The sequence below is a fragment of the Halichoeres trimaculatus genome, unplaced genomic scaffold (assembly GCF_033239565.1).
Source record: "Halichoeres trimaculatus isolate MK-OKI-2021-1 unplaced genomic scaffold, fHalTri1.1 fHalTri1_scaffold_8, whole genome shotgun sequence".
Lineage (NCBI taxonomy): Eukaryota > Metazoa > Chordata > Actinopteri > Labriformes > Labridae > Halichoeres > Halichoeres trimaculatus.
In genome coordinates, this window is record NW_027437186.1 from 38,692,100 (window position 1) to 38,715,885 (window position 23,786).

Below are 23,786 nucleotides of genomic sequence, written 5' to 3' on the forward strand. Positions count from 1 at the left end.
TCCATCCAGGAGCTTTGTTTGACTCCTGTCTGAGGATGGAGTGGTGCTCTCCATGTCAGAGACTTACTGTCATGTCTGTCTTCATCGACACGGGTCGCCATGCTCACACGGGTCGTCATGCTCACACGGGTCGCCATGCTCACAAAGGTCACCATGCTCACACGGGTCGCCATGCTCACAAAGGTCACCATGCTCACACGGGTCGCCATGCTCACACGGGTCGCCATGCTCACACGGGTCGCCATGCTCACACGGGTCGCCATGCTCGCACGGGTCGCCATGCTCACACGGGTCGCCATGCTCACACGGGTCGTCACGTCAGGCTGGGAAGCTCACACGCTGACTCACTTCCTGTGTCTCTTCACTCTCACCTTAAACTGTCTGAACCTTCTTGTTGGATCAGAGCCTCTGTGCTATGAATGGAGCCCACTTTTCTCTGCTCCAACAAAGAAGGGCCCTGAGTTCATATGAGAGATGATATAAATAATAATAAACTTCACAAAATAATATTTAGGTCTCCTGTTAAATCTACAATAACGAAAGTGAGCAAATGTGCTGGCATGATTTGGCCTAGTTAATTCAGATTTTAAAGAGGTAATGAATTATTAACAAATATCACGCCAGAAACACAGATGTTGAAAATAAACTCGACCATTTACTGAGTTCAATGCAAAAATTATCAACAGTGTCAGGTCTGCTATGATAAGTGTCTTTGTTGGTGAAACGCTCAAAACGTTAATGAACGGCCAAATATACAAACATATCACAGAAAACCTCAGAATAAGTTCAGTGGGCTCACTCTCTCATTCACACACACACTCACCCAGCCGGCATTTTGACAACAAACCTCTGGCAACGATCCACGGGCAGCGGCCTGTCCGGTCCAGGTCTGCGGCCCACGAGCGCCCAATCAAGGCGATGTAGTCACCATCCAGGCAGATGATCCGTGGTGCACGCTCACAGCACGTCCGATGACTCCTCTCGGCCTCGAGTTGAGACGATGGAAACAGCCGGTAGCTTCAGCTAAGTTAGCGAGGCAGTGGCTAAAAGTCCGTACGTTTGGCTAACGAATGCTAATGCCACACACTGAATTAGCATATGGGCTAAACTCGTGCACAACTACCGCGGGCAACTTCGCTCAGAAGTTTAGTTAGTTTAGTTGCTCACAAAGTGGGTGCTACGTCATTTTAACCTTTCAAAATAAAATGAAATATTTATCCAACACGTTTCTTATGTCCTTTAACTCTTTTTAAACATATACCTATTTATAACAGTACTTTAACCTTTTATGAAATGTTTTAACCCACATTCACAAATAGTGTTAAACAATGAAATCAACATATTTATAGATATTCTCTTTTAACGTCAACTTATTTTAACATGTAAACATTCTAACAGGGTTACATGAAGGTGGTCAGGAGAGGGGAGGTCTGATTGGTCATCAGGTAGAGCCCATGGTCAGGTAGACGTTCCTCTGACTGAGTGGCCGTGATCAGAGGCTCTGATGGAGTCCAGGTTTCAGAGCCTCAGCTTTCATTTCTGCACCGAGCGAAACAAAGGAGCTGGAGGGAGGATGCTGCTGCTCAGTGGTTTGATGCTTCATGTGATCCTGCTAACAGCGTCAGAGTGGATCAGTTATTGTTGTGTAATTGCTCAAATTGCTCTCTAACTGTGTTGCTGGGATACCTCTGTGAGAGCAGATGTTATGCAAATCTGAGGAGGAAATGAGGCTCTGAAAACCTCCCGTGATGAAATCAGAAAGTGCTGCTGGAGAGGAGATCTCTGAACACAGGCCAGGGGTGTGTGTGTGTGTGTGTGTGTGTGTGTGTGTGTGTGTGTGTGTGTGTGTGTGTGTGTGTGTGTGTGTGTGTGTGTGTGTGTGTGTGTGTGTGTGTGTGTGTGTGTCTCTTCATGCAGATCAGTTTTGATGAGCTCAGGAAGCCTCTGTGTGCTGAGCTGAAACGATGCAGTTTACATGATCAGAGTTTTAGTTTATAAGTTTATCTAACGTAAGGAACTCAGGGTATGGCTCTTTACATTCAGTGACATGTTAGACACACACACACACACACACACACACAGCTGTCAACGAGCTGTGTGTGTATGGTTAGCTTCTGACCTGCAGCTGGATCTGAACGATGCCGTTCAGCTCATCATGTTTTCACTTTCAGGGTAAAAAGTCGTTTAGTAAAAAGCAACAGTTGATTTAATGAGCAGAAGAGAAACCACACAAACAATCCTCGTGTTTAATTACGGCGTGGTCTCCCCGGCCTGCAGGGGGCGGTTTAATTTCTGCCACCCATTCATTAGCTGGATTGCACAACTCCACCACTGCGGCGCTTTGTGCTGCCTGCTGCTGCCCCGAGAAACAATGTGTGTGTGTGTGTGTGTGTGTGTGTGTGTGTGTGTGTGTGTGTGTGTGTGTGTGTGTGTGTGTGTGTGTGTGTGTGTGTGTGTGTGTGTGTGTGATGTTTATCCTGAGGAAAGTTCTGGAAATGATGACCCGATGGAGACGCTCTGAGCCTGATGTGTCCCCAGAGTCCTGGGAACTCGTTTACCACCACCACACGGGGCTTCATAAGAGTGGATACTTTCTGTGTGCGTCATGGAGTGTGTGTGTGCGGCGGCGTGCGTTCCCATTAAACACGGAGACGTCGTCAAAGTCTGACACGGATCAGTTTGGGCCCCGAGCCTCACAGACTGTGGCTTCAGGCTCTTTATGGAGACTATAAGGACTCTGTTTACGTCTGTCCCAGCCCTGAGTGTGTGTGTGTGTGTGTGTGTGTGTGTGTGTGTGTGTGTGTGTGTGTGTGTGTGTGTGTGTGTGTGTGTGTGTGTGTGTGTGTGTGTGTGTGTGTGTGTGTGTGTGTGTGCGCAGAGGGGCTGAGCCTTTCTGAATGAGGTTAGCTCACCATTTAAACCTCAGACAAAAGACCCTCGCTGATTAAAACTATGGCTACTTCTGTTTCACTCTGCTCCTCCCTCCTCCTCCTCTCCTCCTCCTTTCCGCTCCTCCTCTCCTCCTCTCCTCTCTTATTTCGACACACACACACTTTTCAAATGCCTAATTTGTAACCAGCATTAAACGCTCAACAAACACACACACACACACACACACACATTACTCGTTGTGCAGCGGTTGGATCGACCCTGTTGGCAGGGAAGGCCTCTGATTGGCTGCTGCCTCCTCCTGTGTGTTGGTCGCTCTGTGCAGTGAGCAGGACGCCTGGTCCGGCTCGGCTCGGCCCGGTCCGGTCAGGTCATCACAGCCTGAGTGAACACTGGTGACACAGACACAGTGAAATAAGCGTCTCATTGTGGGTCGGGCTCTGCAGAACCACACTTCAGGGTTCGGTCGCTGCTGAGCGCGCTCACAGAGGGAGAGACGCTGGACAGAGAGTGAGTCCTGCTGGATGAAAACAGGTTTAAACTCAGGAAATCAAACACTAACAGGAAACTGTTGGAACATGTTGATTTTGTGTCTTTAAAGAGGAGGTTTACAGCACACACACCCAGCTGAGCCTGACCACCCAGAGCAGGACGTCCTGGACTCCACTCAGGGTTAACATCGGCCTGTTTTTGTGTTTCCACAGAGACCTGAGCGAGAACCTCATCCAGTCCATCCCCAGGAAGGCTTTCAGAGGAGCCACAGACATCAAAAACCTGTGAGTACCCCGGGTCAGCAGCAGTGGGTGTTAACATGTGTGACGACTCCTGAAGTCTGAGACGACTCCTGAAGTCTGAGACGACTCCTGAAGTCTGAGACGACTCCTGAAGTCTGAGACGACTCCTGCAACCAGACGTTAGTCTGACGTTAGGATATGATGGATCTGACCCTCGTTCTTATAGTGAGAGCAGTTTAATGATGAAACCCACACAGTCCAGCATGAAACAACCTGATGATCGGCTTCATCACTCTTCATCAGGAACAGAACGGGGACCAAAGTTATAATAGTTTTGGATTTGTCATTACAGTTTAGTTTCAATTAGTTTTAGAGCGGACATTCTAGTTTTTATTTAGTTCAGATTTTTGCAGCAAGGCTCAGTTTAAGTTTGGTTTTAGTTTAGTTTCAGTTTAGTTTTAGTTAAGTTTTAGTTTTTCATACCTTATTAACCAGGTGCAGGATTCAAAAAGCTCAGAGTAAATATTTTGTAACACTGTTTATTTTCAGTCCAACATAGAGCTCACTGCTCAGTCAATGCTGATACTGAACTGTTGGCTGCTGCCCTAAACACAAGAAAATAATATAAACTAAATATAAAAATATAAACATAAGAAAATAATGTAAACTAAATAAAAATAATATAAACATAAATTATATAAAAATAATACAAACATAAATAAAATAGAAATAATACAAACATAAATTACAAAAAAAATTTAGCATAAATTATATAAAAACAATATAAACATAAAATTCATAAAAATAATATAAATATAATTCACTTAAAAATGATATAAACATAAATTATGTAAAATAATATTATATGAGCTTATATGAGCCTCTACGTTTGGTCTCAGCACAGAGCACAGCCAGTCAGTGCAGGAAACAAGCACGTCCCAGTACGTCGCTATGATGGTGCCGTACGGCGCTGACAACTGCTGAAAACTGTGGTAAAACTGGTTGGGAAAATGTGTCAGATTAATTTAAATCCTAAAAGCTGTTAATATTGTCAGAAACGATAACGAAGGACATTTAATCTTTAATTTTGGTTAGTTTCAGATAGTTTAGTGAACACAAGATACAGTTTTATTTACTTATCGTTTTTGTTTTCTTTGCTAGTTTTTATTAGTTTGAGTTAACTGCTATGTGTTTTAAAGTTTAGTTTTGGTTTTTAGTTTGGTTAGCTATTATAACCTTGGTGGGGACCACGTCAGTCTATGGATCCCTAACACAACCAGACCGCGTCCAGCAGTAAATCCTGATCCTCTCTGATATTTACAGACTCAAACTAATCTGATGAAGTTACTTCCTCTTTCTTTTCTGTTGATCATAACAAACACACCTGAGCCGACTGAACAGGTGTGACTGCTCGTAAGACACTTTCTACCATCTGCTAAAACAAAATGTTTGATGAGCTGAACCGTCTGGTTTCTATTTATCAACAGACCCACAGAAATTTATCAAAGCACAAAGATATTGAGCTTACTGTAGTAGAAGTACCCAACTATAGAGACCCTCCTGAATGTTACTTATTGGTAATAAACTGTTAAATCATCAAGCTTAAAGACAATCAAGACGACACAGAGTCAAGAAAAGCTCCGAGTCATTCACAGCTGGACGCTTCAGTCCCAAAGTATGAGATACAAATATTCATCAGTCACACTAAAACTCTGCATCTTCAGTAAAACACACACACACACACACACACACACACTCAGCTCCCCAGTGACAGGTTGTAGCAGCAGATTTATATCTATAGGCCCGTTCACACAGCTCTATGAGGAGCACGGTCACAGACAGACTCGGTCCCTGTCGACTCCTCGTGGAGTAACACGAGCTGCGATGACTGAGCCTGTATGGATTTACCACAGACCGTCAGCGTACCAGCAGCTGTATCGATATAACAACGACCCCAGAGGGATAACAGAGTTTTTCTCTCCTCTTTGTTTTCACAGCCAGCTGGATAAAAACCACATCAGCTGCATCGAGGACGGAGCGTTCAGGGCGCTGAGAGGCCTGGAAGTGCTGTGAGTGTGGCTCCATTAACGCACTCAGTGAGATGAGGAGACTGTTTTTCCTGCTGATCACCATAACTAATGATCACCATAACTAATGATCACCTTAACTAATGAACTCACAGAGAGCACAGCTTTGATTAGCATGGCCCCAGTTATTACACCAGGAAACCCCCTGAGGGCCTCCTGAGGGGCCCGCATCACCCAGACCAGGCTCCATTAACTCATTGTTCCACACGGTCCCCTCCATCACATTAACACTCCCACTCCTCCACCTTCATCCACACCCCACCCGGTCTCAGCCGTCCTGGGTCCTGGGTCCTGGGTCCTGGGTCCTGGGTCCTGGGTCCTGGGCCCAGTTCACCCTCAGATGGACCACTGACCGAGCTTCAACTGTTTTTATAAACATTCAATTAATCATCCCCCCTGTCAGAAACCACAACATGCCTCCACCTGGAACAATGCAGACTAGCAATGCATGCTGGGAACAAAGACTCAGTGACAGGCTCGTTATTCCTACGGTGAAAAAACTGTTTTTGTTTTTATGATGTTTTTTTTTAGGGGGTTGGGAAACAAAAAGATCCATTAACGGCTGCATCAGGCATGGGTGGATGCAGATGTAGTGATGGGGTTGTCATAATGGAGTGGGGGGTGGTGGTGGTGGTGGTGGGGGTGTTGATGGGTTTTATATGTATAGGTTTTGATGGAGGGGGAGGACAGGTTGCTCTGATGGGGGGTTTAGGGTTATTAGTCTGATTGAAACGACCTGCTTCTCTCTGCAGCTGATGCCCAGGGTTCGAGGCTGTGTCACCGTGTGTGTGTGTGTGTGTGTGTGTGTGTGTGTGTGGGAGGTGTGGGGGCTTCCCATCTGTGTTGAATGAGGTGTTACCTCCCCAGCAGGAGGGAGGCTGCAGAGGGATGATGGAGAGACAGAGGAGGAGGTGTTTGTTCCTCCTCTTCGCTGATGATCTGACTCCGTTTGCTCTTTTCTCTGAACAGGACGCTCAACAACAACAACGTCAGCAGCATCCCCGTCTCCAGCTTCAACCACATGCCCAAACTGCGGACCTTGTAAGTCACACTCAGCGCACGGCTCTTATTAAAGATTTACTCAGAAACAGACCTGAGGAGTAGCCCGTGTCAGTATCAGCTTCCTCCACGACCTGCAAGTCAATAAAACAGTTACTCTGAGACCTAAAGAGGCTGACTGGGTCGGCATGTTTCCAGGTGATGATATGCTCCATCCTAAATAATACAAGCTGGGAAACAGGACAGTGTTGTTTGGTTTTTTTTATCAGAATTGGAAACTTTTCATCCCACTGGTATCTGTCTAGGCTCCTGAATTTTCATGGTGAAGAAAGAAACTGAGTCTAAACCATTTGTCTTTCCATTTAGATTCAAATACTGTGACGCTCAGACGCTGAGTGATTGTATGAGTGACGTGTTGGAAAGTCAAGTCTGTAAATGAACCAAGTCTGACCATCAATCAGTTTCTGAAATAACTTCAACAATAACTATAAAATACTGTAACTAAAGGTACAACACATCAGTTTGTACCAAGTAGGAACCTCCAGTATAAAATATAAATCAGGCTGAGGAGCTAAAACCAGAGTCCACCTGAGGCTGATCCAGACCAGTGGAGGCTGGTCAGTCGAGGAGGGGAAGCTCATTTTTTTCAGCCTACATCATAAATTAGTTTATTTCTTTAAAGGTAAATTCTCCCCTCTGTGTCAGCTTGTTATCAGCTGGAGCTGCTCTGTGAGACTACGACAGGCTGTAAGTGTGAGTGACAGGGGGAGAAGCTCCTCAGCTGGAGCTGTAGCTGCTTATTGGTGAAAAGAGAGACAATCTTTAAACACAACGCTCGTCGAAGATGCTCCGGTGGAGGGTTATACTTCAAGATCTCTGACTGGCTCATTTCACTGTCAATCAAAAAGGGATTCAGCCTCAGACAGATCATCCAATCATCATGCAGAAGCCCAGCGTCCAGGCCAGCCCACTGCCTCATAGACCCCCAGAGACGCTGAGCGTCCGATGGGCGGGACAAAGCCCAGCGTTTATCCAATGACTGTCCAGTTTCCACAGTGGAACAACCCACTCTACGCTTCCCCGCTGAAGTCAGAAGACGCTCAGCGTCCGACTGTGTTAAAGCGCTGAGACGCTGCAGAGATGAATGAGAAGGAGGTGGAGCCAGTTACCTGTGATAGGAGCTGATTCTGAACTAAAGATGAAGGAATTCTAGCTCAGATTTTATCAATGAAATGTTCACACAGCAGAACATATCAACACTTTTTAGGGGAGATTTTAGCAGTCTGAGAGCAATCACCACTGCCCCAGAGGTACCTTAAGTCACACACACACACACACACACACCGAGCCACAGAAAGCTGTTAACAGAACGGAAATAAAGATCTACAGCCTGGGACACAAAAACGTCTCCCGTCTGAATCTCTGATGTCTCTGTCAGCTCACACAGCAGGGGGAGTTTTTCTAACTCTGCACTGTAGGAAATATTAAGCTCAGGAGTTCGCCCAATCAGAGGCCCAGCTCAGCTCAGACAGGCGCCCTATAGCTGTTAGCATAGAGACTCAGACCCACCCATTTCCAACATGGCCGCTCTCAGCTGATTTACCCCAGAGACCAGTTTCAGGAACAGGCGGCGACGTCTGCACAGACGGTCATGATGTTAAGGCGATGAATCAATCCATAAACACGTTAATCTTTGTTTATATCAGGAAAAACTGCTCCACATGTCATCTGAAGTGGTTTCAAACACATCAGCAGGTCTAGACCCTGGTCCCCACAGCGTGCCTCCTTCCTCAAGCTGACGACACTTCACTGACTCTGACCGACCCGTCAGCTGGCCCTGAGCTCCTGTTAGCGTTAGCCTTCATCACATGCTAAACCTCCTCCAGAGCAGCTCTTCGTCACTGCTCCTTCTTGGCAGCTGTGATTAATCCACGGTGGTCGCTCAGTGAAACGATCTGTGGAGGTACGCGTCACGTGTCGGGCCAAACTGGGAGCCTCTTCAGGATCCCAGTAAGTCTGATCCCACACCCATACCGGGACTGGAGAAGGAGCTGAAGTCTCCTGATCGGGTTGGAGCGGACAGACTCTGTCGTTCCAGGCGAGTTGGGAGGCATCCATAACCACAGAGCAGCACAGAGGGTCTGCAGCTACGCCAGGGGCCATTATCCTCTTCATCTAAAGCACACACTCCAACAGCTGGCCCAGACACACACACACACACACACACACACACACACACACACACACACAGCTCCACAGGCCTGTTGTGTACTGTGCGTTGTATGTGCTCAGTACATCTAAAATTATGTTCAAATTAAAACAATTATGCTGCTGAAACTCTGAGAGCCGTGACTGCGCTGTTCCTGTGGTGGTTTTTGGGCTTCCTCGCTCCCAGTGGGGTGTTATTATCCCGTACAGCTCGGAGTGTGTGTGTGGGTGTGTGTGTGTGTGTGTGACTCTGCAGCCAGGGGATCTGCTCCGAGGTCCAGCGCACCGCAGCGGGAGCTATTCTGGAAAAACGCAGCATTCCAGGAATGTTTGGAGGAACGGTTCAGAAAAGTCGTCCTGTTTTTTAGCCCGTGCCGTTTACAATCAGCCGTGCAGCGAATCATTGGGAGTGTTTGGACACGGGGATCCAATCAGACGGAGAGAAAAGAGACTCCTCACCCTGCTGGTGTCTGCAGCTGATCCTTTAACCTGCTTCTCTCTCCCTCACAGCCGTCTCCACTCCAACAACCTGAACTGTGACTGTCACCTGGCCTGGTTGGCCCAGTGGCTCCGGCAGAGGCCCACCATCGGCCTCTTCACCCAGTGCACCTCCCCGCCTGAGCTCAGAGGACTCAACGTGGCTGAGGTGCAGAAGCACGAGTTCAGCTGCTCAGGTAAGACGTGGAGTTTAACACTGAGACCATCAGATCTCTGCTTCATGCTGTTTACTCTGACGTTTCCATCCCCGTCCGAGTGTTCAGCTGGTTTTAACGTCCTCAGAGAGAAAGTGTTGATGTTTTTTTCACAAACATGGAGAGTTTTTTATGCCTGCCTTCACCTGGCAGCCACCTGACAGCTCCTCTGCCCTCCAGCAACCCCCCGGCTCTCCTCTGGCCTCTTTCATGTGTCTCCAGCTTCACGAGCTGGCAGCAGGGCCAGGAAAATGCCCCCACCAATCAAACTTGAACACAGCGAGCAGCAGCCTCCACCTCAGTCCACGTATCAAACTCACACAGCAACAGCCTCCACCTCAGTCCACGTATCAAACTCATACACAGCAGCAGCCTCCACCTCAGTCCACGTATCAAACTCACACAGCAACAGCCTCCACCCAAGTCACTGTTGTTATTCATGTCCCTTAACCTCCTCACAGAAAGGATTGCAATAGCTTTGAACTTTGTTTCTCTCTGTTTCTCTCTGTTTTCTCTCTGTTTCTCTCTGTGTTCCTCTCTGTTTCTCTCTGTGTTCCTCTCTGTGTTCCTCTCTGTGTTCCTCTCTGTGTTCCTCTCTGTGTTTCTCTCTGTGTTCCTCTCTGTGTTCCTCTCTGTGTTTCTCTCTGTGTTCCTCTCTGTGTTTCTCTCTGTGTTCCTCTCTGTGTTCCTCTCTGTGTTTCTCTCTCTGTTTCTCTCCATTCTTCTCTGTTTCTCTGTGTTTCTCTCTGTTTCTCTCTGTTTCTCTCTGTTTTTCTGCATTTTTCTCTGTTTCTTTCTGTTTCTCTCTGTTTCTCTCTGTTTTTCTGTTTCTCTCTGTTTTTCTATGTTTCTCCTTGTTTTTCTCTCTTTCTTTCTTTTTTCTCTCTGTTTCTCTCTGTTTTTCTGTTTCTCTCTGTTTTTTCTGTTTCTCTCTGTTTCTCTCTGTTTTTCTGTTTCTCTCTGTTTTTTTTCTGTTTCTCTCTGTTTTTCTCTGTTTCTCTGTGTTTTTCTCTGTTTTTCTCTGTTTTTCTCTGTTTCTCTGTGTTTTTCTCTGTTTTTCTCTGTTTCTCTGTGTTTTTCTCTGTTTTTCTCTGTTTCTTCTGTTTCTTTCTGTTTCTCGCTGTGTTACTCCCTTTATCTTTCTGTTTCTCTCTTTTTCTTTGTGTTTCTCTCTGTTTCTCCATTACTCTGTTCCTCTGTTTCTCTCTTTGTTTCTCTTTTTCTTTCTCTGTTTCTCTCTGTTTCTCTCCGTTTTTCTTTCTGTTTCTCTCTGATTCTTTCTGTTTCTTTCTGTTTCTCTCTGTTTCTCTCTGTTTTTCTGTTTCTTTCTGTTTCTTTCTGTTTCTCTCTGTTTCTGTGTTTTTCTCTGTGTTCCTCTCTGTTTTTCTGTTCCTCTCTGTTTCTCTCTGTTTCTCTCTGTTTCTCTCTGATTTTCTGTTTCTCTCTGATTCTTTCTGTTTCTCTCTGTTTCTCTCTGTTTCTCTCTGTATTTCTGTTTCTTTCTGTTTCTTTCTGTTTCTCTCTGTTTCTGTGTTTTTCTCTGTGTTCCTCTCTGTTTCTTTGTTTCTCTCTGTTTCTGTGTTTTTCTCTGTGTTCCTCTCTGTTTCTCTGTTTCTCTCTGTTTCTCTCTGTTTCTCTCTGTTTCTTTCTGTTTCTCTCTTTGTTTCTCTCTGTTTCTTTGTTTTTCTTTCTGTTACTGCTTGTGTTTTTCTCTATTTCTGTTGGTCTTTCTCTGTGTTTTTCTCCTTGTTTCTCTCTGTTTTTCTGTTTCTCTCTGTTTTTCTGTTTCTTTCTGTTTCTTTCTGTTTCTCTCTGTTCCTTTCTGTTTTTCTGATCTCTGTTTTTCTATGTTTCTCCTTGTTTTTCTCTCTTTCTTTCTTTTTTCTCTCTGTTTCTCTCTGTTTTTCTGTTTCTCTCTGTTTTTTCTGTTTCTCTCTGTTTCTCTCTGTTTTTCTGTTTCTCTCTGTTTTTTTTCTGTTTCTCTCTGTTTTTCTCTGTTTCTCTGTGTTTTTCTCTGTTTTTCTCTGTTTTTCTCTGTTTCTCTGTGTTTTTCTCTGTTTTTCTCTGTTTCTCTGTGTTTTTCTCTGTTTTTCTCTGTTTCTTCTGTTTCTTTCTGTTTCTCGCTGTGTTACTCCCTTTATCTTTCTGTTTCTCTCTTTTTCTTTGTGTTTCTCTCTGTTACTCCATTACTCTGTTCCTCTGTTTCTCTCTTTGTTTCTCTTTTTCTTTCTCTGTTTCTCTCTGTTTCTCTCCGTTTTTCTTTCTGTTTCTCTCTGATTCTTTCTGTTTCTTTCTGTTTCTCTCTGTTTCTCTCTGTTTTTCTGTTTCTTTCTGTTTCTTTCTGTTTCTCTCTGTTTCTGTGTTTTTCTCTGTGTTCCTCTCTGTTTTTCTGTTCCTCTCTGTTTCTCTCTGTTTCTCTCTGTTTCTCTCTGATTTTCTGTTTCTCTCTGATTCTTTCTGTTTCTCTCTGTTTCTCTCTGTTTCTCTCTGTTTCTCTCTGTATTTCTGTTTCTTTCTGTTTCTTTCTGTTTCTCTCTGTTTCTGTGTTTTTCTCTGTGTTCCTCTCTGTTTCTTTGTTTCTCTCTGTTTCTGTGTTTTTCTCTGTGTTCCTCTCTGTTTCTCTGTTTCTCTCTGTTTCTCTCTGTTTCTCTCTGTTTCTTTCTGTTTCTCTCTTTGTTTCTCTCTGTTTCTTTGTTTTTCTTTCTGTTACTGCTTGTGTTTTTCTCTATTTCTGTTGGTCTTTCTCTGTGTTTTTCTCCTTGTTTCTTCCTCTGTTTCTTTTTGGTTCTCTCTGTTTCTGTGTTTTTCTCTGTCTTCCTCTCTGTTTTTCTGTTTCTCTCTGTTTCTCTCTGTTTTTCTGTTTCTCTCTGTTTCTCTCTCTCTGTGGATGTGTGTGACTTAGGGACAGAGAATGTGTGTGTGTGGGCGTGGCAGGTTATCATATCAGGACAATGGAAAAACATCATGAGAACTTTACTCCCCACAAGGACGACACTCTCCACGCAGCTGCAACGAGTGTGTGTGTGTGTGTGTGTGTGTGTGTGTGTGTGTGTGTGTGTGTGTGTGTGTGTGTGTGTGTGTGTGTGTGTGTGGGTGTGTCACTCTCCCCTCTTCATGGTTGTGATTTTTACGCAGCCATACGGCGTGACAGCACAGATCATTAACTATTCATCGCCCGGGGAAAGAAAGTCAAAGCGTGGGAGTGAAACCATTCCAGTTTATAAAAAGGCTCAGAGAAAAACTTTGGGGATAGAAACAGAAATTTAAATTTTCATCAATTTCTTAAAGGTGTGTTTCTCAGATTTCAGAATTTAAGATTTCTGATGAGGTTTCACTTTTTTTTGAGACGATGACGCTGACATTGATTTTCTCGGTGGATTCACGCCTCTCTGTGAAATACGCTCAAACGTTTCCTTCTCAAGTGGACGAATGACCAAAAGTTGAACTCCCACTGAAAGGCTCATTAGAGACCGGCTTGCTGGCACCCTCACACACACACACACACACACACACACACACACACACACACACACACTTGTTGTGTGTGCTGTGATGGGGCCAGGCCACCTGCGGGGGATTTGGGGCGGAGTGTCACTGTGTCAGAGGAAGTAGAGGAGAAAAAAAGATGTTTGCTGCTGATGTGGAGAGAGAAAACACGGTGCAGCGACTTTTTAGTTTTTAGAAAACATCCTGACATCCTGACTCTGAGTGTACCTCCAGTTTTAACGAGTTTTAACGAGTTTTAACGAGTATCTTCATCAGGAGTAACACTCCAGCTGCTCCACATCCATCCATCTAAACTTTTCTCATTTTTTCTCAAAGTTATGAACATGAAGTTTCAGTGTCTGTGGCTGATCATTTCAAATCTGGGTGAACACAGAAGTTCCTGTTTCTGGGGCAAACACTTTTATTTTTAATCACTCGCTCTGCTGCATGACCAGCAGCTCATTTCTGCTTTTCCTCCAACTCATGGATCATTTTCAGCTTTTCCCACCAGGAACGGATCCTTGCTGGTTAAAAAAGTAGATTAGACCCAGAAAAGTTGGTAACCTAACTTAGACAGAGGGACATATTTTCACAGTAATTCTGTGAAAGCTTTTCTTTCTTCACTTACCTCTCCTTCTTTCTTCAGTACGTTTTCACCTCGTGGTTGTTTAAACGAGTGGTAACATCAGTGAGGACCTCCTCGTGCCAGTGTAGGATTATGTGACAGAAAATGGATGACTATGGCGGTGAATCAGAGCTCCAAAGGAATAATAAATGAAGTCAAAATATTATGTTTGAAATGAGCTGTGAGTTGCTTCAGGGCTGGAATAAAACACGACTCCTGCAGTGGGAGACGGGAGCGATGGCTGCTCACAGACGCAGAAAGGGAAAGAAACGGCGCGGCCAACTGTTGTGCTGAGAGGGAGTGTGAGCAGAGAGAGGAGCGAGGAGGCGCCAGGGATAACACTCTGAAATAATGATGAGAGAAATGAGGCGCAGGGAGGTTAAACGTAAAGCCCCGCCAGAGGAGCGGACGCCGTAATGGGCTCGGTGACAGTCGTTGGCAGAGATGTGGGAGCGGAGAGGCTGGAAATGAGGACGCTGAGAGGAGAGCTGGAGGAGGGGAGCGATGGGAGGTGAAAGCAAATAAAAGAGGAGAAGTGGGACGGGAAGAGGACGGCGTGGGGGGAGGAGGGGGAGGAGCTGACATCAAACAGCCTCACCTCAGCCGTACCTGTCAGGGAGCTGTCACTGTGAAGGCCGCTCCAGCTGTGCTCTGCACTCTCCCTGATCCCACACCTGTCACATGTGCCATGTCGGATCAGACGGGACTTTCTCTGCCCCGCACCTGATCCCAGACCTGTCAGAGCTGCACCGTCCCAGATCACTCCGTCTCCACAGCGCCGCGCTCCACGTACGCCTTTCCCTGCCGTTTGTGTGTTTACCGTATTCCCACATGTGTCAGAGCATCCTCAGGTGATTGATTGTGATTGGCTGGAAACTCGGGGCCTGACCTTAAACTGGGCTCAAAGCTTCGTGTTCCCGGAGCCGAACGTTTGGCAGCCATCTTTCTTCCTGTTTGAGGGAGAGGAGTTTAACAAACTGTGCTCTGTCTGTCACTGACTCTCCCATCACTCTCCCCCACCTCCTCCCCCACCTCCTCCCCCCACCTCCCCCTCTCAAGTGCCGACAGTTTCCACACAAGCTGAGCGATAGATAGGAAGGCCATCAAATATTCATGGTTTGAAACCCGGATTAGTAATGCTGTGTAAATGAGGCCATTTAAAAGTCTGTTTTATTCATTTTAACTGGGTTAGGCTCACACACACACACACACACACACACACACACACACACACACACACACACACACACACACACACACACACACACACACACACACAGCTCTTCACCGTGTGGTTGACAGTGCTGCAGCTATTTGAACAGGTATCTAGAGACAGCCTGATGTGCTGTGTGCTCTGTATGCAAATTGAAAAGTTGGAGTGTTTGAGAACAAATGGAAGTGAAGAGGTGTGTGTGTGTGTGTGTGTGTGTGTGTGTGTGTGTGTGTGTGTGTGTGTGTGTGTGTGTGTGTGTGTGTGTGGTAACGCTGAATGTGCAGACTCAGGAGGAGGGTTTGCAGAGATCAATGGATGTTATTGGGAGGCCTTCAATCGTCACCCTGACTCCATTATTCATGTCCTCCTCCTCTCGGTTCACCCCGCTCCTGCTCCTCTCGGTTCACCCCTCTCCTCCTCCTCTCGGTTCACTCCGCTCCTCCTCCTCTCGGTTCACCCGCTCCTCCTCCTCTCGGTTCACCCCGCTCCTCCTCCTCTCGGCTCACCCCGCTCCTCCTTTCGGTTCACCCCGCTCCTCCTCCTCTCGGTTCACCCTGCTCCTGCTCCTCTCGGTTCACCCCGCTCCTCCTCCTCCTCTCGGTTCACCCCGCTCCTCCTCCTCTTGGTTCACCCCGCTCCTCCTCCTCTTGGTTCACCCCGCTCCTCCTCCTCTCGGTTCACCCTGCTCCTCCTCCTCCTCTCGGTTCACCCCGCTCCTCCTCCTCTTCATGGTTCACTCCGCTCCTCCTCCTCTCGGTTCACCCCGCTCCTCCTCCTCTCGGCTCACTCCGCTCCTCCTGTGACAGATAACCTACTTTCTTGCCCATTGATTTCCAAGGCTGAACAATAAATTCAGGAGCAGGAAGTTTCATTTCTCTCCTCAATGTCAGAACATCCCTGGGAACGTGTTCATTTGCAATTCACTTTAAAAAGCACAAAGGGACGACAGCAGCAGCAGCAGCAGCAGCAGCAGAGCGCGAGTCGCTGCGTAACTGCTGCAGCAAACTGCCTCAGCCTGTAGCTCTGCTCAGAGCCACGCTAACAAACCCACCTGTGCTCACACACCTGTAGGAGCTGCTCCCCTCTCATGTGTTCTCCTCCCTCCTCCTTCTCTCTGCAGGGCACCAGGACTCCTCGGGGCTGCAGCCGTGCAGCATCGGAGGCGGCTCCTGCCCGGCCATGTGCACCTGCAGCAACAACATCGTGGACTGCAGAGGGAAAGGTCTCACAGCCATCCCAGCCAACCTGCCCGACAGCATGGCTGAAATGTAAGCTCAACACCGTGACCACAGAGGCTCTTAGCTGGTGCTCTGCCTGCATCAGGTTTGGCAGAGAGACCAGGGACTCTTAAAACAAAACCATGAAACCACACACAGCACGGTGCAGCCAACACATGACTCTCTGCTGAGAGCAGCTGTGATCAAAACATGCTCCACGTGTTAAACTTTGTCTAACCCACAGAACATGAACGAGCTCAACCACAGCCTGACGCAGATCTGTCTTATTTATAGAACAGAATAGAATAGAATAGAATAGAATAGAATAGAATAGAATAGAAAAGAATAGAAAATACTTTATTTATCCCCAAGGGGAAATTCAAGAGTCACAGCAGCATTTAAGAAAACCAAAGTCAGAAAGTGTATAGAAAGTGTAAAAAGCTCCATAATAAAATAGATGCTGACAGCTTGTCCATCATTGTCCAGTCAGCCAGCCTCCACCTCCACAGGGTCCAGGACTGAGCTTCTTCAGCAGTCTGTTCAGTCTCTGTCTCCTGGATCCTGTCTGCTCACAGCAGGTGAAGCTCTTCACATGTGGCCTTGGTGTCTGCTGTTAGCTCTGTTAGCCATGTCTGTGAATAGCATGATGCTACTCTGCCCTCTGGTATTCCCTCTGTTGCTGGGTTAGCACAGCTAGCTCGTCCATCTTATTGGAGATAGATCTTACGTTCCCAACAACGATGGATGGAAGGACAGGTCCATGTCGTCACTTCTTAGCTCACACCTGAGAACCAGCACGTCGTCCTCACCTCCTTCTCCTCACCTTGTGGGAAACATCCGGCCTTGCACCAGTTAGCATTGACATGCTACAGGCTGCTAACAGCTGAGTTCACATGTAACCAATGCAGCCATGGTTACATGTAGAATCTCCAGACAAACACAGGAGAAAAAGTAGTAAAAATATCACTGAAGACACTAAAAGTTTGGTGTCCATGACCAACAAATGAGCCACACAAAGTGATGATCCACTCCAAATACAGAGATGACGAAAAAGAGACGAGAAAAATTACAAGAAACGGACAAAGAGGAGCTACTTGGGCAGCACCTAGCAACGGAAAAAAAGATTTATGGATGTATTTATTTATTTATTATTTATGGAGATGATGAAAATCCTGGATCATCACAGATATTTTTTATCAATAGAGAAAAGAATGTGTGATTAAATTTTAACCAAAGACAAACCTTAGTGTCACTGATGAAGCGTGCAGCGCCGTCCTTTGAAGAACGGCGCTGCTGGCTGTTTGTTTGTGTGGCGCATTAAACATGCAGATATGTTTCCACATGCATGTGTCTGTGCATGCAAACACTGCAAACACCGCAAACACAGGGGTTTAACACGCTGAGAGGATTCAGACATGCATGTTTTATGTGCAGACGCTGCTCCTGCTTGCTTTTCTCACCGTGCAGCTCCCAGCAGGGACACGTCCGTCCATTTGCACTACACGGAGAAACACACACATGTAGACTTAGAGTAGACCTGGAGCAGACCTGGAGCAGACCTGGAGCAGAGCTGGAGCAGACCTGGAGCAGAGCTGGAGCAGACCTGGAGCAGACCTGGAGCAGAGCTGGAGCAGAGCTGGAGCAGACCTGGAGCAGACTGCAGACTCTTATCGGCTCAGATGGCTGTGAGCCGTGTGTGCGCGCTCTGCTGACATCCCTCCCTGGTTTTATCAGGCCTCTAACATCTGTCTGCTCACTAACTGTTTACGGCCCACATGCTATCAGGCCGTGTTAACTCCAGGAATTCTTGGCCAGACTTTTTAAGGTGGTGCTGTTTTTATCAGGGCTTGACGTGGAGCCAGGAGCTGAATTAAAGGGACAGAAACCTCCTGATTTATGCTCGCTGAGAGAAGCCAGCGGCTGCGTGGCGTGTTCTTGAAGGAGCGTGTGTGTGGTGGGGAGGACACAGCCTGTTTCTAGGTCTGCTGCTCCCCGTGGGGTCTGTTTATAAATACCCAGCCCCTGGAAGTCACAGATCCCATGTTCCCCAACAACCCTGACCCATTTCCAGTGCAGCGCTCACTTTCCTCTTTTGGACGTGCTCTTCACACTCCTGAGTGCTCCCTTCTCATTGGACGACCACCCAGGACCTGGTTCAGAGCTGCTGTGAGGAGCTTTGGGGTCATGGTGCGTTTGGTGACCCCTGGAGGAGGTTCACTTTCCAACGTAGCTGTGTCTGTGAGTCTGTGGCGTGGAAACGTTCACAGAGGAAGCATGAATCTCTGTCTGCAGTGACAGGTTTTAAAAACAGCTGTTTAGATTCACCGTCTTATTCCCAGAGGTTGAATCTTTGGCAGCTCGCTCTGACGCATCAGAGTTTTAGTCTGTATCCAGAGCAGAAAAGTCCTCTGGCCACTTGTTTGGTCCGGACCAAAAGCAGACTTTATTTTTGTCGTTTGGTGCGGTTCGTGTTCAGATTGTACTTTTATCAAGTGGACTATATTCTGTAAACACATCCAGGTGTGTGAGGATCAGTGCTCTCATTGGACAGCACTGACAAAGGGCGGCACACAGAGTACAGACCTGGAAATGGAGGTAAACGTGTGTTTGTGCTCTTATTAGAGCTGCTAAATCATTTTCAGTTTCAAGAGCAGCTCCTTCAAAGCAGCTTAACAACACCGTTTACAATTTAGGAACAGGAAGACCAATGATCGCAGCAAGGAGGCGCTATGCTCTGCGTGTCCTGACCCACAACATGCTAGCTACAGCGTGGCTAAACAGAAGACGGAGGATGAGGTATGAACCAAAGACGGTTAGGTTACGGTGGCTCTATAGGCCCAAAAGGAGCATGTATCCTGTAGTTAGTTCAGATGGACCTTGGTTTGTATTCAGACCTGCACCGGAGAACCACGAACCGCACCAGAGTTTGTTTGGAAGCGGACCGAGACCACCTCAAAAAGTGGGTCTGGGTCCGGTTGTTTGGTCTGCACCAGGGTTCGTTTGTGTCTATTCACACCTGGAGGAAAAGTCTGCACCAGCGTGGGAAACGAACCCTGGTCCATTTAAAGTGGACCAGACAGTTCAAGTTTTCTGATGTAACCAGGAAGAAACTCCTCAGACCCTGAGCCCGACCTTTCACATGTCAGTACCTGGACCTGTGCTCCTCGGGGTTTTTGTTTGTGGACTTCTCCAACATGGCCTCCAGTTTTACTGTTCAGACCTGGATGTGATCTATGAGCCCAATAACCGGCGAGCGGTGCTCGTGGGAGAGCAGCGCCGGCTGGGCCCGCTCTGCCGAGCTCAGCTTTTATAGACGGAGGATTGTGTGGACGCAGCAGATGATGAAGACGTTTTTAAAGTCTTGCTGCCCTTCACGTCTAACTGCTGCTTCACCTGCTCATAAAGTCCTCTCTGATCCATCCTTTACAAGAGCGCGGTGAACACACGGCTCATATCACACACGGCTCATATCACACACGCTCCTCGCCGTCCTGCTTCACCTCACAGGTTATATCCCTCCTCCTCCTCCTCCTCCTCCTCCTCCTCCTCTCTGGGTTTCTCTCCTCCACGTTTCTGGCGTTTGGGGAGGCTGGCGAGCGCAGGAGGCCTGTAAACAGGTGAAGGGGATTTAAAGGGGCATTCCGCTGCGTAATGTGCTGCAGCAGGTTTGATCTGAGTTCATTATAAAATCAGTTTCACTTACAGCAGGGCGGCTGCTGGGTATCAAGGCCAGCCTAATGCCCTGTTAATGAGCCACTGGGAAACTTCATACACACACACACACACACACACATGCGGGTCTCATTAGGAACAAATGGCAGACCTGCAGCCCTCTGCCCGCTCTCTCTCTCTAATGAATGCCAGTGTGTGTTTACGGCTGCTGCTCTCTGCTCCGGCTCCTGTGAGGCCGAAACACCAGCACAACAGTTATTATTATTCACCAAGTCTCTGTCTGCAAAGACTGAGCTCCACCATAAACCCCCACCCACCTCCACCCACCCCCACCTTTCATCTGCTGCTGCGGTCCTGCCATCAGCTCTGACTCACAGCCTCTCAGTGAAAACCCAGAGGCATAATGTGTTTCCCTTAATGAAAAGCATGCTCAGAGCCTAATGAAAAGGAGGAAGAACCATTGATTGGGCTCACACACACACACACACACACACACACACACACACACACACACACACACACACTCTCAAATGTTCAGTCTGATGAATTGAATGAAGCCATTGATCGTGGACTCTGAGATTGTTTCTTTTCTCCTGGTGTCGATCGGAGCGAGCGGATCCTTTGTTGATTGGAGGATTAGTCTGTGGCTCGTATCGATCCAGGAGGAGCCACCAGGAGTCGTCAGACAGCTTTGTGTCCTCGTCTGTCTGACGGGTTTGATACATCTACACCACAGCGTGTCGACATCAGAGGAGCTGACAATGTTCTTCACTTTGACCTTTTACTTCCTTGGCTTTGAAAAAACGTGTTTCATGAAAAACAAGTCATGCAAACGTTTAGCTGAACGGACGACAAATGTTTTATCATTTCATTTTTATTGTAGTGCTGCAGTATTCACTAGTAATATGCAAATAATACCATCAAAGCTCCGCCCCCACTAACAGAGTGACAGGAAGTGAAAACTGAAAAACTGAGACAGATAGTGGCAGAGCCGGCCCTAGCTCAGCAGGCGCCCTGGGCCAAAGACAAAAACACGCCACCCCCCTGCCCCCTGCCCTCCGCAGCAAACACGCAAACATACATACAATAAAATAAATATATAATAAACTGTGAAGATAAACATATAAACAATCTTTATTACTTCAATGTGCACTAAAAATTTACAAACAGAACTTTTGTGAAATAAAAACAATACAGCAAATCTTACAACTTTACAAACAGAGCAATTAGCAAAAAATGCTCATCACTGGAATATTTAGAACCATGATAAAAATAAATACAAATAAATAACACCAGAAACCGTAAAGAGAACTCAACTAGCCATGAGCACTAGCGCACCATACTGCGGTAAAGGTACAGATCTGCAGGTCGCGTGTGTTTGTTTTGTAGGAGAATCACAGAAGCAGGATGTTTGCAGGATGGATAGAGACGAGGTCGTTTATTTAATTTAGACTAAATGACGATGTTTAAAATCTCTAAGTTCTGGTTTTATTACCGTGAAGTCGCCCTGCACTCGTCCTGTTGAAGCGATGAAGTGAATAAAAGTAAAGACGACCACGAGCTGGTGACATCACACACCTGAAACAGGTCTAAACTAAACTACACACTGCTACGTTCTCCAGAATACTGTAAACAGATGGTAAACAATCAACAAGTTCTTACAAGTCCAGCAATAAAAGGGACAAGTCACGCTCAGACATCCCTCCTCCTCTTTTAGTTCAGTCAGCAAATGAACACCGAACCAGCGTATATTCACGCCCCCACCAGCAGATGGCGCCCTAGGAGGCCGCTTCGGTCGCCTTTGCCAAAGGCCGGCCCTGGATGGAGGAAAAAAGTGTGAAAATCGTCACCAACATAGAAAAACCGTCATTGTTCAAACTGAGAAATAAAATAAATATAAAATGATTCCTTCAAAAATAAACATCAAAATGCAGAAATTTATAAATATTAAAATAATGTTTTTTTATAAAACACATTTTTCCAATGCCAAATTTTTAATTTCAGGACAAATATTGAAGTCATGGTTTGCTCTGATGTTTCCTCGCTGAGTGTCAGTTTAAATATTTCCTCTGAGGGACTTTTCTGCAGCTGTTTGTGAAGTTATCTGAACCCAGAGTCAGCGTCAGGAGACTCAGACTGAATCATCACCAGGATCACCTCCACAGACTGTTCCCAGATCTCATCAAACAGCATTTTTCCAACAACAGAATCAGCTGATCACGCTCATGATATCAGCTCAAAGTGATCTCCAGGTTTCACCGTCTGTTAGCACCGTGGCTAACGCTAGCTTCAGCCCCAGGAGCTGAACTCCTCTGAAATCATCAGGATAAAGTTCAGAGCTGGCTCAGAAAGTTTGTGGAGAGAGGAATCATTTCCTAAAAGGAAAAAGCGTTTGATACAGAGCAGTAAAAACCAGTTGTTCTCCATAACTTCCCACGTCCTGTAGGTTTGAACATGCTCTGAGACAAACAGCGCCCAGTGCCAGACTGGTTTGGACCGGTCACACAGACTGGTTGATGACAGAGTCGCTGAAGCCACTTGGCGCAGCGCTGCGCCGCACGGCGAGGGCAGAGGAACCGCAGCGCTGTCACTCTGCAGCAAACCCACGGACACTTTGGGACAGGCAGACGAAAACAGACGGAGGAGCTGGTCCGCCGCAGGAATCTGTGGTCGGGAATCACCGCCATCCCGGGAATGTCAGCTACGCGCCTGAAACGCTCCACAACACCCAGGGCCGGCTCTGAAGCAGAGAGGCTTCAATGAAGAGTCTGAAGACTGAAACCACCCCCACCAGGAGGTCCACACACACACACACACACACACACACACACACACGCACACACACACACACACACACCACGCAGGGGGTCGAGGAGAGGAGGAGGCGTCTGTAACAGAATAATGAAGAGATGTGGAAATGATCCCACATCATGAAATCATCACATTAACGGTTAAATCCATCAGCAGCTCTTTGTTTACAGAGCTGTTTGAGAGACTTCTGGATGTTTGTGGACTCCTCACAGCGGGAAAATAAACTCTAACCATCTCTGGATCGTTGTGAAGCCGCTGGATTTCCAGAAACATCCTCCCTGCACCGTCGGCCACGCTGCTACGAATGTTTTCCACTTCAGAGAGGAGATGGTTCCTGAAAAATACGCCAACACTAAAACATAAAGTGAACAAGCTGAACACGTCAGCCTCACATCAAACTACAGGTTTTATCAGAGCCTCAAACAAACACAGTTATAAAAACAGGTGGTGTCAGCGTCTCTAACACCACAGATCTGCTCTGAGGAGGGAAATATGTGTGAATGAAAGATTTGTTGGGTCGTTAGTTTAACGTCTGTGGCTCCGCCTGACGAAACTCTGACCCCCATGTAGAGACAAACATGGCGGCGCAGGAACGCTGTAACCTCTCTGACGTGTTCCTCGGGGAAAGAGTGAAAATGTGGAGATGTTTTTATCTCTTCAATCCTTAAAACCTGCTGAGAGCCTGAGGCATGGTGGACACCACCTTAAACCTTTGCTCAGTGCTCTGTACATGGGGCGCCCGCTCCACCAGCTGAGCTGAACCGTCGCCCTGAGGTCGGGACGTGTGTGAGTGTAGGAGACGTGGTTGGACAAGAGATTTCTACAGGTGAAGAAACAGGAGGAAGTAGTTTCTCATGTTTATAAAAAAAAGCACGTACCAACACAGCTCAGTCTGTCAGGGTCTGGAGCGACGGCAGGTTTTATCATGACTGACTGCAGGCCTCGCCGTCTGCTCTGCAGCCTGCAGGACGAGCAGACGGCCCACAGCTGGCTCCCTCTGGGCCGCGCTAAGCCTCGTTAAGGACAGGTTTAAAAGCTGTGAACTGACCTGCAGATAAACAGCTCTCTGCCTCTGCCAGCCACCAACGGGAGCTGGGACTGAGACACAAACATGCATGCCCAGACTGATCAGGGTCCTCCAGTCCATGTCTGG

The 23,786-nt window shown here is 46.9% G+C and overlaps 1 protein-coding gene across 4 annotated transcripts in view; it reads left to right on the forward strand.

Annotated features, from left to right (window-relative positions):
* Positions 1 to 23,786, forward strand: part of slit1a (slit homolog 1a (Drosophila)) — a 123,209-nt gene that overhangs the window by 66,274 nt on the left and 33,149 nt on the right. For all 4 annotated transcript variants that reach the window (XM_074675412.1, XM_074675409.1, XM_074675408.1 and 1 more), the window contains exons 5-9: positions 3,594 to 3,665; positions 5,621 to 5,692; positions 6,680 to 6,751; positions 9,428 to 9,591; positions 16,054 to 16,201. In XM_074675412.1, the coding sequence (XP_074531513.1) occupies positions 3,594 to 3,665; positions 5,621 to 5,692; positions 6,680 to 6,751; positions 9,428 to 9,591; positions 16,054 to 16,201 (528 nt within the window). The remainder of the gene's footprint in view (positions 1 to 3,593; positions 3,666 to 5,620; positions 5,693 to 6,679; positions 6,752 to 9,427; positions 9,592 to 16,053; positions 16,202 to 23,786) is intronic.